The sequence below is a fragment of the Eufriesea mexicana genome, unplaced genomic scaffold (genome assembly GCF_001483705.2).
Source record: "Eufriesea mexicana isolate 0111107269 unplaced genomic scaffold, ASM148370v2 scaffold2087, whole genome shotgun sequence".
NCBI classification, from domain to species: Eukaryota; Metazoa; Arthropoda; class Insecta; order Hymenoptera; family Apidae; genus Eufriesea; species Eufriesea mexicana.
In genome coordinates this window covers 469616-494741 of record NW_016910162.1, presented here as the reverse complement: position 1 = coordinate 494741, position 25126 = coordinate 469616, and the positions used below count along the sequence as shown (strand labels likewise).

Here is a 25126-nt window from a genome sequence, read left to right as displayed (position 1 = left end):
ATTCATGGCTTGCTAGTGCATTTGAGTTGCATTATTGCAACGATTTACATTAGAGTACGGAGTTAATCAAAGTGACCTGTGAAATAAATTATTTATTATTCAGTGGCCAAAAAATTTTTGTCGTTTAATGGTGTTAATCTTAATTATCAGGGAAAATTATTATAAATATAAAAAGTTACGACTATACCAAGTGCTTTGACACTTAAATTTAAGATTTTTGAAAAAGTGGAGTTAATCGATTTGTGAAATGAACGGCTCATACATTTATCTTATTTGTTCCTTATTTTTGAATTATAAATTTAATTATGTAGAAATATGTATTTTATTTTACATACATGATTGGACTTTTTCATACTGTTGGTGGTGAGGAACAAGGTTTTAAAATATGGCTCTGGGGACAATAGGGCCCTGTTTGCTTGCAGTGAGCCTTATGGCGAATGCGGCCCTGGTTATTTGATATTTTTCACTGGTGACACAGAAATATGTGTTTTCGCAGAATTTCGTATGGAATTTTAGAGTATTAAAATTTAAAATTCGTCTTTTGCTCGTCTGATGATTCTTTGGACTCAAAAAACTCAAATTTTTACCAAAATGTATTTGATAAAAATTCTACAAAACTTTCTTTTTACAACTAACATAAATAAAAGTAGCAACATTGGATATAAAATTTTATAATTCGATATTTTACACAAAATTATTTTTTGCAATGAAAACATTGCATAATATTAACGTAATATTAATTTAGTATTTCTGATTAATTGGTTTAATATTATTAATTATTGTAAATAGTATATTTTTGTTAATTTTGAAAATTTATTATTTCGTATAATACTGCGTTTTTTGCAATGAAAACATTGCATAATATTAACGTAATATTAATTTAGTATTTCTGATTAATTGTTTTAATATTATTAATTATTGCAAAATTACTAATTATTGTAAATAGTATATTTTTGTTAATTTTGAAAATTTATCATTTCGTATAATACTGCATTTCTTGCAATGAAAACATTGAATAATATTAACGCAATATTAATTTAGTATTTCTAATTGTTTTAACACTATTAATTATCGCAAAATTACTAATTATTGTAAATAGCATATTTTTATTAATTTTGAAAATTTATTATTTCGTATAAGACTGCGTTTTTTGCAATGAAAACATTGAATAATATTAACGCAATATTAATTTAGTATTTCTAACTAATTGTTTTAACACTATTAATTATCGCAAAATTGTTGTAAATAGTTTATTTTTGTTAATTTTGAAAATTTATTATTTCGTATAATACTGAATTTTTTCAAAATCCATTTTCCGTGCTTCATGAGAGATATCTGAATTTAAGATTACTCGATAATCCAGCCTCTCTTATAATTGTAAAATTTCATCAACGATTTTTTTATACTACAGGCTAAGTTCGAATGTATTTTTGGTATTATTATACTTGCTGAAGATTCGTGTTTGCAATGCAAATGCAATTGGTTTCGGGTTAAAGTTCGATACCTAAATTGACTAGAAATGATACTTTTACTGACCAAGGAATGGCACTTGACGATTCAGTGATAAAAATGTCCCTAGTAATCCACCAGAATAATTATACCGTTAACGATTGTTAATCAGTAAACGAGGTTTATGACACGCTGACTGAAGATTTCTATTCTTGAGTTTACGACTTGGCAAACAATTCTATCTCTGGACACAGTCAGAACATTGCACTTTCGAGCTATAGCAGTGTTCGGATATATGGCCACCGCTCGAGTCAATGTCTGGCCATATGGGCTGAGTTGTGCGTTTTCGAAAATTGGCTGACACTATTCGACACCTGTTGACACTCGTTCGTGCATTTAGACACTCGTGAATTTTGGTAACAGTGAGAAATGCCCAGCAGGAGAGGGAGAAACAGCTGAAGTGTATTAAAAATGTATTAACAATATAATTGTTTATTTTATTTTATTTATTAGAAACAATACAATTGGAAACAAATTCAATTAATTAATTCTGGATTTAATATTGAATAGCATAGAAGAATATTTACGATAATTTTTTTATCTGAATATTTAAATTTAATATTTATAAATTTAATTTTAACAATAATATTTTTTAAATATGAAAATTGATCGACCATATTTTTATTAATATTTATAATGATTTAGGTAGAGGTATTTTTTAAATAAAGCAGTAATAATAAGTTTCGTAATTTGGCCCTGAGATTTTTGAAAATTATTAAACGCTTTATCTTCGATTATTTGTATTAAATCCTCGGATTTTCTTAAATACTCTGAAACCTTAAATCTTCATTTAGCTAAAAATTAGTAGAAATATATCATACTTGGTATCATTTTGGTTACATAAATTTCAATAATTTAATTAATGGTGCGTTATATAATGTAATCGAATATATTCGTCCTCCTTTTCTCGATAATTCAGTACCAGATCAATCACGTCGATCAGGATTATAGATAACGTCGGGGCTTGCCTGGAGCCAGCAATTCCAGGAACTGGAGGGGGTAGCTCACAGCCATATAAGTCAACATTGTCAAATCTGTAGTTTTTGGTCTCCTTTAGGGCATACCTCATTAATATTTATATCGTGGATTTTAATATTTGTACTATAATCTTTTTTAATTCTTATAATAAACATTCTGCATTCATGAATAATAATTATTTTATTACCTTCTATAATGGGAGTGCACATATACATCAGACTCCGCAAGCGATAAATTTATATTCAGAATAATACGATATATTTGCTCCTTTTTCTCATGTACATATACACATATACTTTTCGTAACGAGTTTACACTTCATAACAATTAAGACAAAAAGAGTTTTATAAGAGAAATAATTTAGACAGACAATTAGTTTTAAAAAATGTTTCTAACTTTTAATTTTATAAATTTTAAACAAATTTTTTGTTTTATTCCACAATGGATTTTGCCGGAAGAAAGAAAACAACACAACAACAACAACAAGAGGTACACAAGTGATGGCCCATCAGAGGTTATTACACATTCGAATAGTCAGTCGTGATATAACCACCGAACCGTCAACACCCAAATAATTACAACTAATTCTGTTTTCACACGATAGATACGTTCCCGAAGAATACGTGCAAAAACAATTCGTGTAAAAAAATATATTGCATCTATGGAAAAATAGAAGATTGGTTCCAGTCTCAAGAAATCAGCAAAAATAATACAATAAACTATGAGCTTTCATGTTAGGATCTTAAACATTTTATTTCATAAAGATTGCACAAGTATCGTACAAAGTAAATTATCATTTGAAAAGGAAAAAAGCATGTCACTAATTCATGAACACAAAAATTAGGCAAGATAATATGAGTTACACGTAAAAAGATTTTATTCGTTGGCACTTTCTGACAATAAACGCATTCGTTTGCGTAAGACTGCAATATTACTGCTATCACTAGAAATGTCTTGGTTATCGTCTTCGTGCTCCATTGGTGAAATTCTTTCTGTAATCTCTTGAGCAAAATTAGGACTAGCCTCCTGTGGTGCCGATGTTTCAGTGGATTTAAGAACGAATTCGGTAATTAACCGTTGTGTTTGTGTTTTGGCTAGGCCAAAAATTTGGGTCGATCGTGTTAAATCAAAATAAGTCATGTAAAAAGAGAATTAAACTTTTTTCCTAATTCGTGTTAAATCAAAATCGTGTAAAAGGAGTTCGTGTAAAAACAGAATTGGGTGTACTTACGGAGAAATATACATTTTTCGCTATATATACTTATATGTACATTGTATTTATTTATTATCCTATTGTATTTATTTATTATCTAACAGATTTTTTATTCACTTCAGCTATTAATTCTTCCATAAGCATCTTAAGGCAATCCTGAGACGATTTTCCACTTAACTCACTAGCGCCACCACGGTCTATATCTCCAATAAACGAGTCGCAAATATCGTACATTTCGTTGAATTATTTTCTTCCTTTATTGACAAAATCTAGGAATTTTCTTGTTACTATGGAAATCATATTGTTTTTGTCGATAATATAGTAATCTCTACGATAATTAGCATCCTTACAATTAGTTTATATTATCACCGAGTGATGTTCTTCTTTTATTTATATATTAAACGTGATGCTTTGTCTTTGACAGCCAGTGTGTATCGAGTGTTATGATATAATGTACAAGCGATTTTTTTAAAGCATTCTGTGACAGTAAATTCTGTTCTACAAATCACGACGCTATCTTTTTTTACACCACAGAGAATCACAATAATTAACAGTTTTCACAATTATTTTTCTTTTTTATTTTTCTTTAAATTAATCACTCATCTGAAAATCTTCCCTTATTAGAGTACACTTGTAGTCCATCCCACATACAATATCTTCCAAGCGAATGACCCTTTCACGAGCGTTATAAGCCAATCTTAAGACGATTTTCCACTTAACTCACTAGCGCCACCACGGTCTATATCTCCAATAAGCGAGTCGTGAATATCATACATATCCTTAAATTATTTCCCAATTTTACTGACAAAATTTTGGAATGTTCTTCTTACTACGGATATTATATTGTTTGCAGAATTATATTCCCCTTTTTATTTTATTTTTTTTAACTAATCACCCATTTAACACTAGAACTACCAACCCAGTCAAAATGACTGGTCCCAGAATTTTCCTTTTTGTAATCACCGAATACATACACCTGCTTTAAGAATAAAATTGGTATGAACTCGTATTAAGAAAGAACTGTAATCGATATATTCACTCATATTCATCGGTACCGCTGAAATTACTATAATCTGTGCACGTTATAGTTAGGTACCCGTTAAAGATCGGTAGCTCTACTGTTAAATAATTTCTCTTATTAAGCTGCACTTGTATCTATTTACTCATCCATTTGTGCCTCGATAATATTTAAAGAAGATACCAATTCATCAGCAAACTAACAAACAACCAGAATTCGATGCACACGAGAAAATAATTTAGAATCCGTCGGTTCAATACGAACCCACACCATGCTTCGAATTCGTCAAACTCCTAAGACCAACTCGCTCCTTCTTCAAGATCTCCGACAACAGCAATTTCGCAGGAACGTGCCCAATCACGCGGACTCACTAGCAACAACAACACGGTGATTTATTGTCACACGTCCAGCCGAGATACGCTTCTTTCCATACGTTTCGCGGTTAAATCCGGTTCATTGTCCTGTGACGGAGCGCGGGGGACAGTAGATGGACTCTCGGCATTGTAGGTAACCCCAGTTTATTTATCGAGGGTAGTACGGTAGCGAAACGGGAAGCAAAAGCAAACCTGCGACGGGTTGTGAACGTGATTCTGGCATCGGGAGCTAAAATAATATTGTTCCTGGCGTGCACCCTCGAAATGCGATTGCGAGCCACGGCTAGGTCGTTATATCGTGTGGTAACGATAGTAAAAGCCCTGTGGACGAGGACTGACAGATGGGTGGGCTGATTGAGACGTTGTCGCCACCGCGGATAGGACATATGGCACCGTACCAGCAATCAGGGCTCGGACACGAAGAGGATTACGCGGCGACTGAATTTATCGTGACGTTGAATCGGGTGTCCAACCCCTGGCAGCCCGGTTCGTGCCGTTCGATCGACGCTGCTCGTTAAGAAGTATTCGCCAGGAAGTCGACTCCAAAGAACCGGCTAACCTCAGCCTTTCAGATCCCTCGCAGTCCATCTTGCTCGCTCCCGGCTCTAATCCTTCGAGCTGTGAGCTTCGCCACGTCACCCGACTAGTCCTTTTATTCCCGAATTATGTAAGGGGACGAAATTCTCTTCGCTCGAGAGATTCTTTAGTGAGCGATCAATCTGATCGACCGCGCTCGTTTAACGTCTCCGCGCCGACGAATCGATCTTTCTCGAAACAGGCTGTTACCAGTGGCACGAGCTGAACGGGGACCAAATCTAGGTGAAAAAATACGTCGAAAATGTGGAACGACTTTCTTTCGTACGAAGCCTCGTTTTGGAGTAAATCGCGATCGAATATTCGTGGGGTATGCATGGGGTTGTGAAAATGGCGCAGTTTCTACGTGATCTTAGATTCTACGTAAAGACAACTGATAATATTAGTTTCGTATTTACTGTAAAAAATTGGAATCATAATTCGAATAGTCAAATAATATATACACATATTCGCATAGTGATATCCTTCAAAAACAAACATAAGTGGACGCCCCTCCCACGAAACTTTGACATCGATTTACTCGAAAACGGGACTTTGTATCGAAAAATTTCATTCTACATTTTTGATTCATTTTTTTGTGCAGATTCGCGTACGTATAAGTTTCATCACCCCATGTATTAAATTGTAAGTGTTAAATATTTATTTTGGACGTTTATGGTTGTTGATATCGGAAAATTTTTGGGGGTTGAAATAATTGTTAAGCTTGTTTTGCTTGGTAATAAAGAACTTATTTATAGAACAGTCGAGTTGGTCGAAAAATGTGGGTACAAATCGGCAGCCACGTTTGCCGAGCGTTAACAGTGTATGTACAGGGTATAAATGTAATTTATGCGTTACGGTAGCTAACTCTTACGAGCAGAGAACATAAATTCTATTCCAGATATACGGTGTTTCGTGTCTATTATTACGTTTAAAGTTGTAGATTGGCAATGGGTATTTTATTTTCCCGAGTACTAATAGTCGTATTATATTTATCTACGGGGTAATAGTAAAAAGTAAGGTTAGAATCCGAATATTTGTAGTTCTATATGAAAGCAAAAATTGAAAACTGAAAATGGAAGAGAAACGAATTACATGATTTAAAAATGACAAAAACCGAGAAATTTCGTTAAAATATTGCAATATATATAATAATCTTTATTGCTGAAATGAAAAACATATATAATTAAGAAAGCAAAAATCGGAGAGAAGTTGTCAAGTAAATAAAAACCGGTTTGCATTTTAAATATATCTCAACGCAACACAAACATACACAGCATGACCTAAAAAATGTTGGAGAAAAATGTCGAATGTAGTTTCCTCAATTTTATTTTCTTCGATGACGTTATACGTTTTAAAATATACCAATTTACGCAACTCATTTTTCCCATACAAAAATACTAAATCAAAAAATCATTAACTTCGAAATTAATTTATAATTTAATTTGTTTAACGTGTTAATTTATACCCTCTATAAATTTTGGAGAAATTAAAAATTGAAAAAATTGAGAAAAATTTTGGGAAAAGCTCAAAATTGAGTAACAATGCATATATTAAAGATGAATACTACTAATGCTCCAAGGCAATATCAAAAGTAAAAATGAGCAACTTAATATCTTTTTATAAAAAATAAATTTTAAATGTATTAAAAAGGCAAAAATGTCTTCCAAATAATAAATAAATAAAAAAAAATTTTTCATCTTCCTTTGTCTCAAACATTTTCCAAATCACCGCCATTTCCTAAAATACTCGAGGGGTGGACGTAAATGAGTCACCCTGTATATAACAATATTATGCGTGCAGAAATACACGCGAAGATGGAAAACTTTCGCACATGGTAAAACGAGTTAACGAGGTACTAAATCCATCGAACTTATCATCATAAAGCACGAAATGGAAGCAAGCATCGCACGGTGAAAGTGGATCGCGAAGTAACAACTACAGAGCACACCGTCCACGGAATAACAAAACCGTTTACTCTTCCCCCGCTCTGCTAAGACTGCTGAGTGACGTATGAATATGTCTCGAATACCAGGAAAAGAACTGACCTACGGGCTACACGTGTTCCGCGACAACCCAGCTCTTTACCCCCAATGCCTGGAGAAAAGATCAATCTTCCGTCAGGAGTCCCACTGGCAGATTTATCACTAGAGGCTGCCAAGGGATGAGCCGTGGCGATTTCTCGAGATAGAAGGACATCGAAGGTAAAGGAAGAAAAAAAAGGCCGAGCATCCCCCACTGCGAGGTACTCCTGAGAACCCTAGCTGAGATGGCATCTACGCTCCGAGGCCTTCGAATTTTTAAGTGGACCTCACCATGTGTTCCTTTTCACGGCGCCGATGCTTTGATAATTCCAGAGACACATTCGAAATTCCGTCTACTGTCAGTAGAATGACATACAACAAGACAGGACACTTCAAACGTAAAAGCTTACCCGTGCTTCCTCGCGTATATACAACTTGTCTTTCATGTTTAGTCCATTTATGTTTAATAGCGCCTCAAGGTTCGTGTTTGAAATCGCGTCACCGGTGCAGACGGGTTCCTTACTTTCAACGAGAAACGGAAAATAAGACAGATTCTAGGTTAGTTTATATCAAATGCATTCCCTGGAGATATGGACCGTTTATTTTGAAGTGAGGTTAGTCCATTTTTAAAAAAATGAGATATCACATAATTTATCCTTAATTTAGTGTTAACTTTTTATTTATAACTAGTTAGTATTTCATATCTTAAAAAATGTCAATGCTTTGTTCAATTTAAAATTGGTTGATAAAAGAAATTGCGTAGCCATTTATTATGAAAGTGGTGTAAGTCCAATTTCCACAGACAGATGGCGGGACTACATTTCTTTTATTTCATGGTTACTTATTTTCTTTTAAAAATGGATAATTTCATATTAACATCAGATAGTGATATAGGTAAGAAGAAATAGTAAATCAATATTATTTTATAACAATTAAGAACATGAATGAAGGACATAGAATTTAAGACTTTAGATTTATCACCTACATGTCGAAGAAGACCGCCAAAATTTGAAAAGATCACCCTGGCGTCTTTGTATCACGATGCCAGGGATATTACATACGAGAAATATAAGGATATAGAGCAATTATTATCTTATATATCTCCTGTGCATCACGAATATTTCAAAACAGTGCCACATGAAGAGTATAAATAAATAATAGCAATATCTTATGTTAAGTTTAACAATATATAAATATAATTAACGTTCAAAATAAAAAATACTATTTCTATTTTATTTCTTGTTATTATTTATAAGCAAAATTGGATTTATATGAAATATATTTTAAGTGGTATTTAATTTTTCAAAATTGAAATTAAATGATTTTTATAATTGACTAATTATGAAAGTTTTATTTTAAGTTATTTTAATTAAATTCGTCTAAAAGAAATATATATAATCAAATTACATATTGATAAATTGGTAGAAACATTGCCAGACCTGGCATAATTAACCTATATTTTTTAATTGACAAATATGCTAACCTTTAATTTTCTCGAAACAAATGAAAATGGACTTGCATCACTTTCAAAGTAAACGGTCCATATATTCTTTTAGGAACTTTCGTTTTCCGAAAATTCGAAACTTTCTATTTTATTTGGTTATTCGTACTTGTGGTAACACTGATAATTAGTTCCATATACATGTGGAACACCGGTAGGAGAAATGTAAAATTGAAGAAAAATCGTTTACAGTATATCCTGGCAGCGTTTGGCCGAATGTTCCGCGAGAGGTGCTTCGGAAATGTTCGGTTTCCGTTCGCGTATCTTCGGTACGATTGTCTATGCTTTGCTGCTATGCTCATTCGTCGCGTAGTATTATTTAGCGATTAGAAATAAGCGGTTGCACGAGATACTTTTATGTAACACGTGTTTTATAACGAGGTATTATTAACGTGTATAATTCGTAATTATTTAAACTGAAAAATTGCACGGGAGTCAAGAGACTACGTGCTTACAATGGAGTGGGCAGAATGACTAAACAGAAGGACATACACAGTCCACTGAAGTCGACTGTAGGCTGTATTATGCTTTCGGCAATTGTCGACGTTTGTCGACACTCGACCGTAGGGATGCATTCGGCAGCTGTCGGCTATAGTCGACTCTTGTGCCGAAGAGGTTAAGGGTACAGTAGGACCTCGATTATCCGGGTAAATCGTGGCCTGAAGGATATAACCAAAAATATACCTCTCTCGAACCTATACGAAAATAAGGTTTGTATTTTATTAACGTTATTATTTTTGTTGGTTTGAATTATTCATAATTCTTTTACTTTTGAGTTAATAGTACAGTAGTATTAACTACACAGCATACCTTTTATTACTTAATACCAGAGCAGAACAGAAATAAACTATATATAACAATTATATATATATTTGTTGGTTATAAACAACAGATTGGATAAATAAATCATAAATAATTGAAGTCATACTGTATAAGCACATTGGCGACCGATTGTAAGGGCAAAATATTTCTCTTACAAAACAAAATTTATATTTTAAATTTCGAAAAATTCAAACATTTCAAAAATTTAGGAAATTTAAAAAAATTCAGAAATTTCAAAGATTCCAAAGATATTTGAAATCTTTAAAAAATGTTTAATTTCAGAAGTTTCAAAGATTTAGGAAATTTGAAAAAGTTCAGAAGTTTCAAAGATTCGGGAAATTTAAAAAGTTGAGAAGTTTTAAAGATTTAGAAAATTTTAAACGTTCGACAGTTTCGAAGATTTGAGAAATTTAAAAAGTTCAGAAGTTTCAAAGATTTCAAAGATTTTAAAAATCTCAAGAATTTCAAAAGTTTCATAGATTTTTAAAATTATGTAAGCATCAAAAATTTCAAAGATTTAAAAAATTTTAAAGATTTCTAAAGTTTCAAAAATTTCAAACTATTCTATTTTTGCGACAATTTGATCCCCACTATTCATAATTTGACACCCCAATATTCCCAGAAATTTCGGATCTCGTTTGATCTGCAAACAAAAACACGCATGTTCCATAGGAGCGAAAATATAATAATCGATATTGACATCTTTGACGCAGCTTCCTAACAAGCATCCTCCGTCAAACATTCCTCCATCATGTGCAAGGCACGAATTACACAAGCAAAATTCGTTTGCGTGCCTCCGCGCATTAAAGCAATTACGCGTAGTCAGAGAACCTCGAGGAATAAAGAAAATCACTTCCTTTGTCAGAAATGGTGGTCGATATACCAATCACAAGCCCTACGCCGTCAGCTCGGAAGATGCAGTCACGAAACGGTGAGTTGTCCGCATAAACTTCCAGAAAGGCGGTATTTTAGAATTCTTCTTTCCACGGTAGTTCGTTCTAGGTAGCAACATAAAAGGTTAAGGACGGGTACCACTTAAGGATCCATTTGTCAGGGACTGTTTGTGGCCCCGTGGAAAGAGTTCGACTCGCTTAGTTGCCGAGTCACCTTGTATAAGGGCCGATGCATCGGTGGTCTATACGCCAGAAAAATGTTTTCTCCCATCACAGGCGCAAGTTCGTGCCGTGGTGAACAGCGTTCTTGGATAAAAAGGCTTTATCCCGCTCGAGTGTCTGAATCACGATCTCGGTATTGAATCAAGGGTAAGGCAGCATATCTCGTAAGTACTCCAACTACGCGAGATGTTTTTCACAGGAGATCCTGCAGAAACGGCAGACTCATCTTCGAGAAACAGATGCTCGTTAAGATCCTGTCACTCAGGACTCGCTGCTTGGAAGCCAAAACAGATTCACGAATGAGAAACGCAAGATTGTTCGCGGGGATAACGCTGAAAAATTGATGAACACTCTCGTTAACGGGTAAGAAAAGATGCGGAGGAAGGATAAAATAGAGGTTATGTAGAAGATATGATCTGCTAATAGCGATTGAATAGGCTTGAAATTCAAATGGAGACTTACATCTTGGAAAAATTATTTCAGTGATCCAAGTTGGCCCATCACATTTGGCTTAATTCACAGTCATTGTAACCTGTTTATAGTAATCCAGTGTACAATTGACTTTTAATTGACAAGTGTATTGGCTGATATATAGCATGCTAAGAAACGAAAAATGAAACTGCAGTCAGAAGAACCTGTCTCAGGTATTTTATATTGCAATTATCGAAAACTATTGTCTCTGTATAATATATTTACTTAGGTTTTACACTATGGTAGTTTTAGGCTTGCACTGAGATTGTTTAATAATTGTTATAACTTATATTACTTCTATTTATCATATCATAATTTAAAATACTAAATTAAATAACATACATATATGTAAATATGATACAATATAATTTATCTTTCAAATTATACTATGGTATAATATTTAAATGATGCAGGAGTTATAGTGTATATTTACCTAGGTTTTACACTATGGTAGTTCTAGACTTGCACTAAGGCTGTTTAATAATTGTTATAACTTATATTACTTCTATTTATCATATTATAATTTAAAATACTAAATTAAATAACACACATATATGTAAATATGATATAATATAATTTATCTTTCAAATTATACTATGGTATAATATCTAAATGATGCAGGAGTTATAGTGTATAATATATTTACCTAGGTTTTACACTATGGTAGTTTTAAGCTTGCACTAAGGTTGTTTAATAATTATTATAACTTCTATTACTTCTATTTATATCATAATTTAAAATACTATATTAAATAACATAAATATATGTAAATATGATATAATATAATTTATCTTTCAAATTATACTGTGGTATAATATCTAAATGATGCAGGAGTTATAGTGGTTAATTAATATAGGTTGTTAATATATTTTAGTATATTTAGTTTAGTTTAAAAGTATCACAGTTCATAATATAAATCTGTTCATAAGGTGTTTTTACTTAAACTAAACTATAACTACATATAACTTAACTAACCCTTTTAGTATATTTAGTTTAGTTTAGAAGTATCACAGTTCATAATATAAATCTGTTCATAAGACGTTTCAGGTCGATCAGAGTACTATACCCAATTTTCTGTGTATAGTAAGACGTGGAATTCGGAAAGCATTTTGCAGAAGCGAATCCACTCGGGACACATTTCCTTTTCTCACGGTAGAAAATCCCCCAAGTGCCACTGGGAAACTAGAGTAGAAGCATTTTCACCCTCGCTCTGTACGCATCTTTGAAGTCTCTAGAGGCTGAGAGAACACAAGGTCCAAGTAAAAGGCAATCACGTTACAGCATCCTTTGATACACAGAGTCTGTCCTAACTCTATAACCAATTACTTTTCAGATTAATACACTCGGAAAGATGAACATAAAGATGGAGCCTGGATAAAAAGAATCGTCCTGCAATTTATCTTCGCGATGAGACCATCAAGTTAGCGGCCGTCTATCGATCCAAGCCACTCATCCTAACGCCAACTCCTGTTATTTGAACGAGAGATCATAGCTAGTAGGGACAATCGGTAAACTCCGGTTACACTGCTCCCCAAGGGCTCGGATAAATGGAGATCCGCTGTACGCGGGATAAAGTTGTTCGCGAAGAAGAATGCAGAGCGTATTATGAAGCCGTGGCAGGAAATCAGAGAGAGCGTTGGATTTCGTAGCTGGGAAAGTAACACGTGTCGCGCATCGGGACATGTCAGAGCATCCCTGCGTAGGATTTTCTTCTTTCGCCCGGCAGAAAAAGACGCGAGGCAAAGCGGAGTCGTTCGCCCTCGGAAGAAAATCCACGGGGGTCCTGCAGCTCCACCGACGGCTCCTCATGTAAATGTCCGACCAACACATCCGGCGGAGTGTCCCTGGCACGTAGGTTGAACGAAACGAGCTGGCGCACACAAGCGAAAACTCGAGGCGCGGATCTTAACGAGGAGTCGAAGATTGATGCGGACAACGGTGCAGCATCCGCCCGCTGGTCCAGGCCGGTCCATCTTCCAACCGTACTGCCTTTCCCTCGTAACGCATCCTTCTCTGTCACTTCTGCATCGACAGATACCATCTTCCACTTTTTTTCTTTACCCCCACCATTTGCATCTCCCTACAATTTTCTTCATATAAATACCCTCGTATCGTGTGTACACGCAAATGACAGGACGACTAGCCCCTTGCAAGCTTGAAACACTTCCATTTCTTCTTTTGGCAATGAATTCCTGCCATTTTAGTCTCTACTTGTAGTCTCAGATTCAGGGTACTCTGTGGTAGACTCAGTCACATGGTATTCTTGATAGAAGTATATATCCATGTCAATATGATGACATGTCTGCTTTGTTATTGGGAAAGGACTTTAGGGTTTCTATCATTTTTGTAGCTACCCCTATCACTTTCTTGTGTGTACATTACTCTCAGTATACATACTTCTGTGTGTTTATCCACGTGTGTCGTTTTATTCCACTTTCAATCAAATATTGTTGTGAGTGACATGAGATTTTACACATTCTGTAAATTTATAAATGTGATATATAGTTAGAGATATATGTATGTCACAGAATTCTTTTAATTCACTTCTCTACCGTTACTTTCTTCACATAAATGTTTGCTTATCTACGTATGAATTAGGCCAAGATGACTATCTATAGACTGAAAAAGTTGGTATAATTTGCAGCGTTGGACGTTACTGGTGCACTGTTATAGCAAGCTAACCAGAAGGTGAGTGGAACATTTTATCGTTCCAAGAGGCCGCTGTTTGCTACGCCACTGTGCGTGCATAAACGTTTTCACGGAGCCCAGGCGGGACCTTTGAGACCGCCCCACTCCTCGGGTAACATCAAGATGGGCCTGTCAGGCCCTAACTAGCTAAGGTCGGGCCCAAGCCGGACTCACACGAGTGAAACACCGCCTCCGGCCAAGATTGTTGGAGTGCACACCGCTATCGTGTTTTGACACGGACTTCTGACGGATGATGCTCGTGCAGATCATTGCGGTTTGACATTTTTCTGATTGAACACGGCAATAATTTTACAACGAGCTTTCTCCTCGTATGCAAATTCGCTGAATGGAAAGTTACCCAGACGGCGTGGAATTTTAATCCCGTTGTTGAGAGTTATTATCGCGTTTCTGGTATAATCTTCCAGTGGTACGGATATATACGATGCTTAAATTTACGTGGTTCTTTTTTTCAACGCGGGAAAATCGAATGGTCGAGCGTAAGTAGAAGACTCGTAGTAGTTGTAGGAAAAAAGGAAAAAAATAAAAAAGTGAAAGAGATATAACGCCGAGCACGCAGCTGTTACGCTATCGTAATTAATTGCCGAGATAATAAATTAATTACAATATTCAGCTTTGTACCGACGTATCGTGGATAGTTTTGAGGTTAGAATTACTGATCCGTGGCGAGTATTTAAATTTATGACGAAAATAAGCAGATATATATATAATTATGTGATTACTATCTTGATGGGAGCTTTATTTGCTGCCAGAGGAAGAATTAACTCTGAAACCAGTTATTTTGAATATTTGGATAATTCTGGTGTTATATAAATTAGGTATACACAATTTTTCAGAATTTTTAATTTACTTTCTTATTTTATTTAAACGAAGGAATTATTCAAAGCTACAATCAGAAATTCGTGATGTTGATTTCCAATAATTCCAGTAATTGAGTTTCTCAAAATTTTGAGGTTATCCACTATACCTGTAATTTAAAATTTTCAAAACGTAGATAAGAAAAAATGTAAATTGGACGAATAAAAAATTTGCAAAATATGGAATAGGTATTTTTATATTCAGTTCATGGATTTTCAAAAATTTCTAACTCGAGTTTCGAGAATTTAAAAAGCATATTGTATCTCACCTCTAATTATTTAATAATTTTTTAGGAATATAAAACATACTAAATAATCACATCTTATATTATATTTCTCATATAATATAAACAAATTAAAAATATTTCCTGAAAATATAAAACAATATAAAAGTAATCCTAAAAATAGGAACACAGGAATTTTTTCCATTAGTTAGCAATATAAAGCATACTAAATAATCACCCCTTCTATTATATTTCTAGTCTAATATGAACAAATTAAAAATATTTCTTGAAACTATAAAGCAATATAAAAATAATCCAAAAATAGAAACACAAAGACAAAAAATTTTCAAGAAAAATACAGAAATGAGAATCCCCTAAAAGGGGTTAATAATAAAAAAGTTTATTTAGTGTAATAAAAGTTTTCTATTTTCCAGCAGACGGTAAATCTGTAATAACACCCTGTAATTGATCATTTTTATACGCCAAATATACTAATAAGCGTGCCAAGCGATCGACGACCATAATTTACTTGTCCGCTGTAAGAGTGAGAAACCAGAGGTATAGGAATGTAACGTGGCACCGGTGGAATTCAGTTATCTTATCCGAAGCGGATGCTACACGATACCAAAGTGGTAGCAAGCTCGTAGGGCCGTAACACCTTAAGATAAACTCCAAAAATTTCAGGGTCCCTGCAGTGTCCCCAACGTAGAAAAAAAAAAGAATCTCATCAGAAAGTACGAAGGAGAAGGGAGAGAAATCCTCGTGGATACGCGATAAACGCGTGCAAATAACGTTTCCCTTATCTCTCCATTGCGCCGGGGTAGAAATCTATAATCTGTGCAAACAGTGTGCCCCGTATTCACGATTTTTCGTCGCGCGAAAAGAGTCAACGTATTTCTCGTAAGTAGCTGTTACGAACGCAGACGATGTTCCACTCGCGATAAATTCGACGGCCACTACTCGTTTCCCCGAACACCCGTTGTATTTTTTGCGCTGTAGCGCTTAATGAACGAAAACTACTTCGAGAACGTACCAGCCGATAACCGTAATTAATCACCGACCAATATCTTCATCGCCGCTCCTTCCCATTACGACCGCGGTGTACGAGGCAACAGAGTGGAACACGGCCGATCGAGATCGATTTCTCGCGATGCCTGGTCGCGTAGGAACGTAAGGGAATACGGGAAACCCTATAGTAAATACCGAAATTGGAAACCTCCTGCTTCCAGGAAGCTCGAATGCAGCACGAAAAAGCCTTGGTCCATATGGAGAGCGACCCGAGGGCTACCCCCACCCCCGCCCCCACTCCATGCCCCCACCGTCGGTATCAAGGGCTCTATCTGGGTTGGCCCGTTGGCCGCGCGGCAGCGTGGTCATCGGACTGAAGGGAGAGAGAAAGGAATACGAGCAATAAGGATAGAGGACTCGCACGAAAACAAGACGAAGAGAAGCGACTGTCGATTATTCGGTGTCTAAACAAACTAGGGCCGGTCCTGCGGCTCGCCACCCCATGCTGTATTCGTTTTAACAAGGACCTTGTTATAATATTTTATTGCGTCCCGCGTATATTGTGCACCATCTTATCCTACGAATCTCGTTTCTACCAACGATATATTTTCGTTAACGTGGTTTAAATTATCGCGCCGCGAAACGATCGCGTGGATGAGTATACGCTAAGAAATAGTCTAGTAACGCGTGCAAGTTTTAGGTTATGGTAATTTTTTCTCCTAATAAAATTGATTTTCAGATTAAATGTGTAACCTTGATGGATGTAATTGTACACTGGAGGTTCTTTGTTGGTAATGATGAACACCCAGTTTTTTGGTCATGATACGTGTTCTCGGTTTATCGACTAAATGTGTTTACTGGAAAAACGAGATTCCCATTAGTTATCCTTTATCGACGATGACACGTGAACGAGTTCTGTTTTTATGTTAAACAGGATTATCTGCTACGTGTTTGAGTTAAGAAACGTTACTCCGGTCAGTTAGAGCCTAATGTACATTTCCATGAAGGAGTACACTTTGCAGAGACTAGTAAAACTTTTGAAAAAGATTTGTATCTTTTTGAAAATTTATCTTCCATTTTTAACTCTTTGCACTGGGAATTATTTTTCAACTTTGTTGCCAATAATTCCCTACTATTTTAAGTATTTTGTTTGAAATTTACTTTACAGGACAGTTCCTCAACTGCTACTTATTTTAAAAATTTTGTTTACTGATCATATTAAATATAGCTCTCAAATATTGTTGTAATTTATTAAATTTTAAATTTAATGAATTCAAGTAATTACTTATTTTCTGTTCTCTTGTTCAGTAAATAAAAAATCACAAAACGTCGAATGTAATTCAATATAGGAGTTTTTGTAATAAAAACTGATATCGAGTCACACTCGACAAAAGAGTGCAAAGGGTTAATACATGTTTAGAAATAATTTTTATTTTTAATTAACAATTTCTAGTAAAAAATATATTTTTTCTAAAATAATTAAAATATTAAAATTTGAATTTTATTTCATGCCTTTATTAACCCCTTACGACTCTGTGTCGCCATTTAATAAGATTCTAAAAATCGATGTTAATTAATATATCAAATTTAAAATTATCCAACGATGCATGGAATATCGAAGTAAAATAATTCTTCGTTTTAATTTGTATACGACTTCTTATTTACCATTTTAAAAATATCGTCGACTTCGAATTACTATTTTTCTGTAACGAAAAGATCGCCTAATCACTGATATACATTTGCATTAAAATTTCCAAAAATTACAGTTGACAATATTGTGCAAACAATATGACACGCATGGTAAGAAGAAAGTTTCAAAATTATACCAGTAAAATTAGAAAATATTTCAATACAATACATTTATCTTACATTTATCGGAGATATGGGCTGTGGTGGCGCTAGTGAGTTAAGTGGAAAAACGTCTTAATACTTAAAACACTTACTCGTAAGAGGTTAAACTACTTTCCTGTATTATACCTGCATTACAATCTCTAATTTAAACAGAAAAGCAGATTGCAAACGAATAATACTTCAATAAAACAATTATACGACTAATTCGAAAAGAAGTCGGACCACTTCTTGAAGAATGCCTAATCTTGAATATCGTTATTTACATTTTTCGAATATTACCACGCACCCGGTTATTAATCACACAGGTACATACGCAATATTCGCAGGAACATAGAAACTCGCCATTCCTTTGTTACGAACAATCCCGCATTAAACGCGAATAAAACGAGCAAAAGGCAATAAACGGTGGTAGCAGACACGACGCAAGCGGCAAGGCATATTCAAACCCTTTCATTTCAGCGAACGGCACGCTGCTAATATACACCGAATTTATAGGTGCAATTAATAATCGTAATAGCCGTCTCTAAATAGCGAAACGCGCGATCCGATTCCTTTTCATTCGCCCGAACGGCGTGGCGTTAAACTACAATTCGATTTCACGCGAGACCCTTGACGCGGAACGCGTACGAGTTAACCGAAGAGGCTGTACAGATGCATAACGAAACGCGCGTCGTCGACCGTGGAACGAGGCGCGAAGTGCGCGGCTGAAAACGCGCAATCGTACGCGCGAGCGCGTTTCCCGCAGCGGAGAATCGGCGAATCAGCGAATCGGCAATTCGCGCGGGTTCAGGTGTCGTCGCGAGCCCGCCCCCACCCCTCTCCCGCGCGCGCCGATGCAAGCGAACCGGCTCGACGCTTTTCGCGGATCAACGAGCCGAGAGCGAATTATCCGCCGCCGTGGAAGTTATCGGGGAAATATTGGAAAGTTCGTGGCGTCGAGTGGCTTTTACTCGTTTCCGGTACAACGGTTCCACCGGCGCCCGATTTCTGACTAACAGCGACTACAAATAAAATCCGGCAGAGCACGCCTGACGGGGAAGAAAGAAAATCGGGAGCGTGAGAATGGAACAAACGATCGAGTATCGTAGGACTGAAATCAACCACGTCGCCCGTGAGATTTTAATGGGTCGTTGAACCATGCTCCCGAGCATTCGCGTGTCCGTCCAATCGTATTTTTATTAGACGATCCTGGAACGTGGTCCGATTCAAAAATAACGGCACTGTGCGTTTTTATTTTTTCCAAATTTTTCTTTTTTTTTCTGGAGCGGCATGAAAGTAATCACACCGTCAAAGACCTCGAGAGTATATCCGCGCTCTTTGCAGTGATACTGCGGATCTTCAGCCTTTGGAGAATGCTTTCAATTGTATGAAAATGAGAACCTTTTGGACGACCTTCAATTCTGACGGATAGTACGAGGTTGAGATTCGGATCTGAGATGCAAGGGTGATAGTATATTATCATAATTTTCTTTGCGGGGTAAAATTCGTTAAATAATGCAGTGTGAGCGGGTACATTATCATAATGGAATAATCATAGTGTACACTTACCCAATGGATCGTTATTTAATAATTATTCCGTATCTGCTAAGCTTACCGTGCACGTAAGTATATGCAAGTCGAGAGACTTGCGTTATAGTTGGTACATTAGCATTTAGACAATTGTAGGACGTTTCTAGAACCGTTAATCTAAAGCTTATTACCCCGCGGTAATACCATTTGTAGAATAACTCATCCTTCTTAATAACCGTTAAAGGACGCCATTGAGAAGAAGCAGACGTGAGAGTTTTACGAATTAATTGTACGCGTAATATTTTCATGTACTCCGGCTTTAATATCGCAGCGGTATTGATAGATCTCCATTACCCGTGGTACAGGAACTTATGACACTTTTACTATACTATAAATTACCCCGACTTGACCTATACCATTTTAATGCTCTATTAAGCACATTGACAGTTGGCGATTATATATAAAATTGCATAGAATTTTCAAGAGTTAATGAAGCTAATACGTAGCCGCATGAACGGTGTAACGTGATGATAATTATTCATTAGTCGAGTGAAATCCCGGTACTATAAACCTTTAACGCCAGCGATTCTTCAATGTCCGCTGGCTCAATTATAATGCCGGGCACTAATCACTATCTTAATGGACTTTTGATCGGTGGTTAGATGTCCAACGACGGTGTATACTTTAATGGATTTATTAGGTCGCTTGTATTAAAAATCGTTTTAAATTGCGCGCCAGATATGAATGTTAAAAAAAATTTCGCAATGACATAATATCGATTGTCCGAAGGAATGACCCCTATATTTACATTTATCTCTAATTGTCAAGAAGAAAAGGGCTACCTAAAATGATATCTCGTTTTTATAATTATTTTACATCTTTTCGAAACGTTGAAATATTAATAATATGTAAAGAAACGTAATATTAAATTTAACAATAATAAATTACTATAGTTTGCGCCATAATTGTATAATGAGGACTATTATGAATTTACTATATACGAATAACTATAATTCTTATAATACAATGTCATAAAAATGTCATTTTTCACTCTCTATATTGATAAATATATCTATGACATAAACTATGCACTTACGTATAGAAGGGCAATATTATTAAAAATTTAAGGGATATATAAAAGAGCAGAATATCGTAACTGTATTGTATTTTGATACGAAAAATGGTTGAATGAAATATTCCGTCTAGACGTATAAAAAGATTTTATCACATATTATTCACAGAAGTTGAAGTCTACGAAAAACATGCATACAAAAAATATTATATTTAGGGAAGCCGGAGCGACGGTAACGGAAGCGTGAACACAAGCGTAAAGGAATACACTTTTGCTTACCCATCAGTTTCCGCACTTCTGCTTGGCTGAGAAAAAGGTTGAAGTAACTTGCACCTGGCCGCACGAGAACGAACAGCAACACTGCCAATTTTAGGAGCATCGTGTCCACCACGTGCTTAACCGGTTGTACGTACTGGGTAGCCGTAAACACGAGTTACGTTATGCTGTAAACAACGTTAAAGTCTTCTAACACGACTCATGGTCCACGAGTATCGTAAATCGGTGTCGATTTCACGGATGCAGACGCACGTGACAGCACCTCGTTTAGCTACAGTATTCACGACTGGATGAGAATAGTTACGTATCTCGACGGGATCGCACGACTTCTTCTAACGGACTGGATTTTTTGACAGTTCGTCGCGTGAAACTTGCCGAACCGTGTAATGGCACTTCGGATACTACGAACGTTGACGAGCTGCTTCGACAGTGTTCATTCGTTCGAGAGACAATGCGTGCAAGAAACGATCTGAAGATTAAACGAAAAACAGAATACGAAGCGAGAATGCACACACGAAGAGGAGCGCGCGACGTACTACTTGCCTCGTGAAAGCCACAACCAGTTGTGTGCTCCGACCGCCATGGGTCGACCGGGGTCGACGCAGGCTCGTCGAGCCGAAACTGGCCGAGTCTGGCCGAACTCGACCGAGGTCCACCCACGAGAAACATTCGTTCTAGCCGTTCCGTGGATCGGATGGCCTCGGTCCTTCGATGCAGCGGCAACTAAGAAGAGAATTAAAATTCGATTCGCCAGCAAGTCGTTAAGATTTACGACGAAGAATAATTAGGCTTGATTTTTAGAGATAGCAGTCGTTCGTTATCGATACCGGTATGAGGTGGATGGAACATGTTATGTTAACTTTTCGAGAAAATCGGTGGAGCGAAACGGAGCTCGTGAATCAGTTGTAGCGCGCGCTTTTGTTTCGTTTACTCGGATGTTACTTGTTGCATTTTCGCGACAAGCTCACGCGCTGTTACACGATTTTCAAGTTTGAAAATTACTGGTTGCGCGTCATAAATTTCATTTCAAATTTGATTAGGATTATTAATTACAACCGTAAGAACTATTAAAGATTATATTAATAGATTCTGTACACGTTAAGTTTCAAGTTTCGAACTTCTTTTTATCTAAAACTAGTTTCTTTCCTGGTGGATTATTTATCACGACTTATATAGGGAGAAAAATTAATATTTCATTAAATTATATCTTATAGATATAGTTACAATTATAACTACAACTATCATTTAGCTTCTTTGTACCTGAAACTAGTTTTCTTCTGGTAAATTATTTCTCACGAGAAATCTAGGGAGAAAAATCACGATTTTTGTAATCGTTTAGCATTAAATTATATGTTATAGATATACTTACAATTATAACTATGACCATCATTTATATTATTATAAAAAATGCAAATAAATAATAATTATTATTTTAGATTAAATTTAAACTGTAATCCAGCATCATGTTATTATTTTTTACATCTACTACACATATTTATATAAATTATTGAAGAATAATAAAATGTATGTAAATTATTAAAAAATTTGTAACTTTTATCTAATATCAAAGTTACTCGATTGATACTATTTTTTCTATTGAAATTTATTTTCCATACTTTGTTTCTTACAAATGCAAACAAATAGTAATTATTATTTTAGATTAAATTAAAACTTTAATCTACCCTTACATTATTATTTTTTACATCTGCAACACGTATTCATATAAATTATCGAAGAATAATAAAATGTACGTAAATTATTAAAAAAACTTATAACTTTTGTCTGAAATCAAAGTCACTCGTTTGATACAATTTTTCCTATTAAAATTTATTTTCTATATTCTATCCGTTATTCAACATTAAAAAAGAAAATGCCGAGGTTGTAGATTATTATTTACAATAACAACATCTCTCGAAAATATTTGTATAATTCGTTACCCGTAGTTCGTTACCCAAAGTCTGGATCGAATCACGTGATAATGATATCACCTGTATTGCAGTCGAATAGCAGGCAAGTACTCGATAACCGAAGGTTCGGTCTCGCGGAACCTAAATTGCTGTATCAAACATCGTCGAATTTAATCGGGGTAGAGTCGTCTGTAATTTCTGCGTTCGTTATTTACATAATTTGAGATCAACAATGGTTAGAGAGAACGCCCACGTAGACGTTAACAAATCGCGATCCTCTTTCGTTCTTTTCCCCTTTCTTTCTAGACTATCTGGATGCGCCTGATTGCCGAACGTCATTATTACGGACCAAGAGATGAATCGGGACAAAAAGTACAGGTACGAAAGCAAAACACAGAAAACGACGAAATGAAGCAGGGAAGAAGAGAAGCAACTGCGAGAAGAGGAGGATGGATAGACGGAATTCTTCAGGAAACTCATGGCTGATTGAAAAGTTTGCTGGGATAGAAGAGAGGAGCGACCAGAAGATGAAAAAGAATAATGGCGATTATTTTCTTGCGGGATAAGCATTGTTCGAACGCATTCATCTGCAAGGTTAATCCCCTGTTACCGGCCTAGCTACAAGAAACGCAAATTCGTTCGATTTTCCATCTCCTACCGTTTCACTTTTCTCTTCGGGTACTCAGCGTGTAGTTATTAAGTTAATCTCCACGATTATACGGTTAAGTTCGTCATTATTCCACGTTTCATCGATAATGCTCGAGGGGTACTGCGCGCACGACTTCGGTATTGAAATGCGATGTACATTTATCGATGCATATCTCGTAGCTGTTACCAAATTATCACATGTCGTATGTACAGGAAAAATAAATTTTTCAGCCATAATTCCGGTCCATGTACCTGTGAAATAAGAAAAACGAATTAATATGGCGAATAATAAAATATTCCATAAATTAATAAAGCATGAATCGATGATGGAATACTCGATGAAGCTTAACATAAAGTGTAACGTAAAAGCAGAAGTAGTACTTAACCTATAAATGTTAACATATATGTACTATACTTAACATATAGTTTAACGCGAAAGTAAGTAGAAGTACCGAGATTGTTTAGCCCTCGATTGATAAATTTACCGTGTTACCAAATTATCACGTGTCGTATGTACAGGAAAAATAAATTTTTCAGCCATAATTCCGGTCCATGTACCTGTGAAATAAGAAAAACGAATTAATATGGCGAATAATAAAATATTCCATAAATTAATAAAGCATGAATCGATGATGGAATACTCGATGAAGCTTAACATAAAGTGTAACGTAAGAGCAGAAGTAGTACTTAACCTATAAATGTTAACATATATGTACTATACTTAACATATAGTTTAACGCGAAAGTAAGTAGAAGTACCGAGATTGTTTAGCCCTCGATTGATAAATTTACCGAGTTATAATTTATATGCGATTCAAGAGTCACGTACGTGTATGCTCGCGGGGGAATCGTAAGAATTTTTACAACGATTATTTTCATGGCTGCTCCGGTTGTGAATACAATGTACAATATAAAGCACTGTAGCAGACCGTGGTAGATATCGCGGAGAGGACTGTGCCACGAAGCTCCATTTAATCTAGAGCAAATACGGGACGCTTCGCTTAAATCAAGACAGAGTTAAGGAGAGAGAACAGTTTCCTTTGTCGGCTCTAATCCGAACAAACAGCCATATACCACGATTGTGTCACCCAAATTCTTGTTTCATCCAAAATTATCCTACCAGTGGCTACCGTATATTTTATTCAGCAAATGTGAACGTATCTGGAAATTTCTGTGAAAGTCAGCAAGTGTAGTTTAATCACGAAAATGCATTCACCTATTATGTAACAAAAGATGCACTGAAATATTGCGTCTTTATAAAAGTTGATTGTAATTTCATCATGGGTTAAATTTGATACATGAAAATTGTCAAGAATTGCCAATTATTTGCTTATTATCTCAGTGCATATGGAAAATTTTTTAAATTATTGAGATGCACTCGTATTTAAGTGTAATAATACAAATTTGTGGACCATAATTTTATACATTTATAAGAAGAATCAGATTTGAATGGAACTTTGTACAATACACGT

General features: G+C 35.5%; 1 protein-coding gene across 1 annotated transcript in view; it reads right to left on the bottom strand.

Moving 5' to 3' along the window:
* Positions 1-21648, bottom strand: part of dnt (tyrosine-protein kinase Dnt) — a 47565-nt gene extending 25917 nt beyond the window's left edge. Inside the window, exon 1 of the mRNA XM_017902933.1 lies at positions 21104-21648. Within this exon, the coding sequence (XP_017758422.1) occupies positions 21104-21203 (100 nt within the window). The 5' untranslated portion in view covers positions 21204-21648. The remainder of the gene's footprint in view (positions 1-21103) is intronic.
* Positions 21649-25126: the final 3478 nt, after the last annotated feature.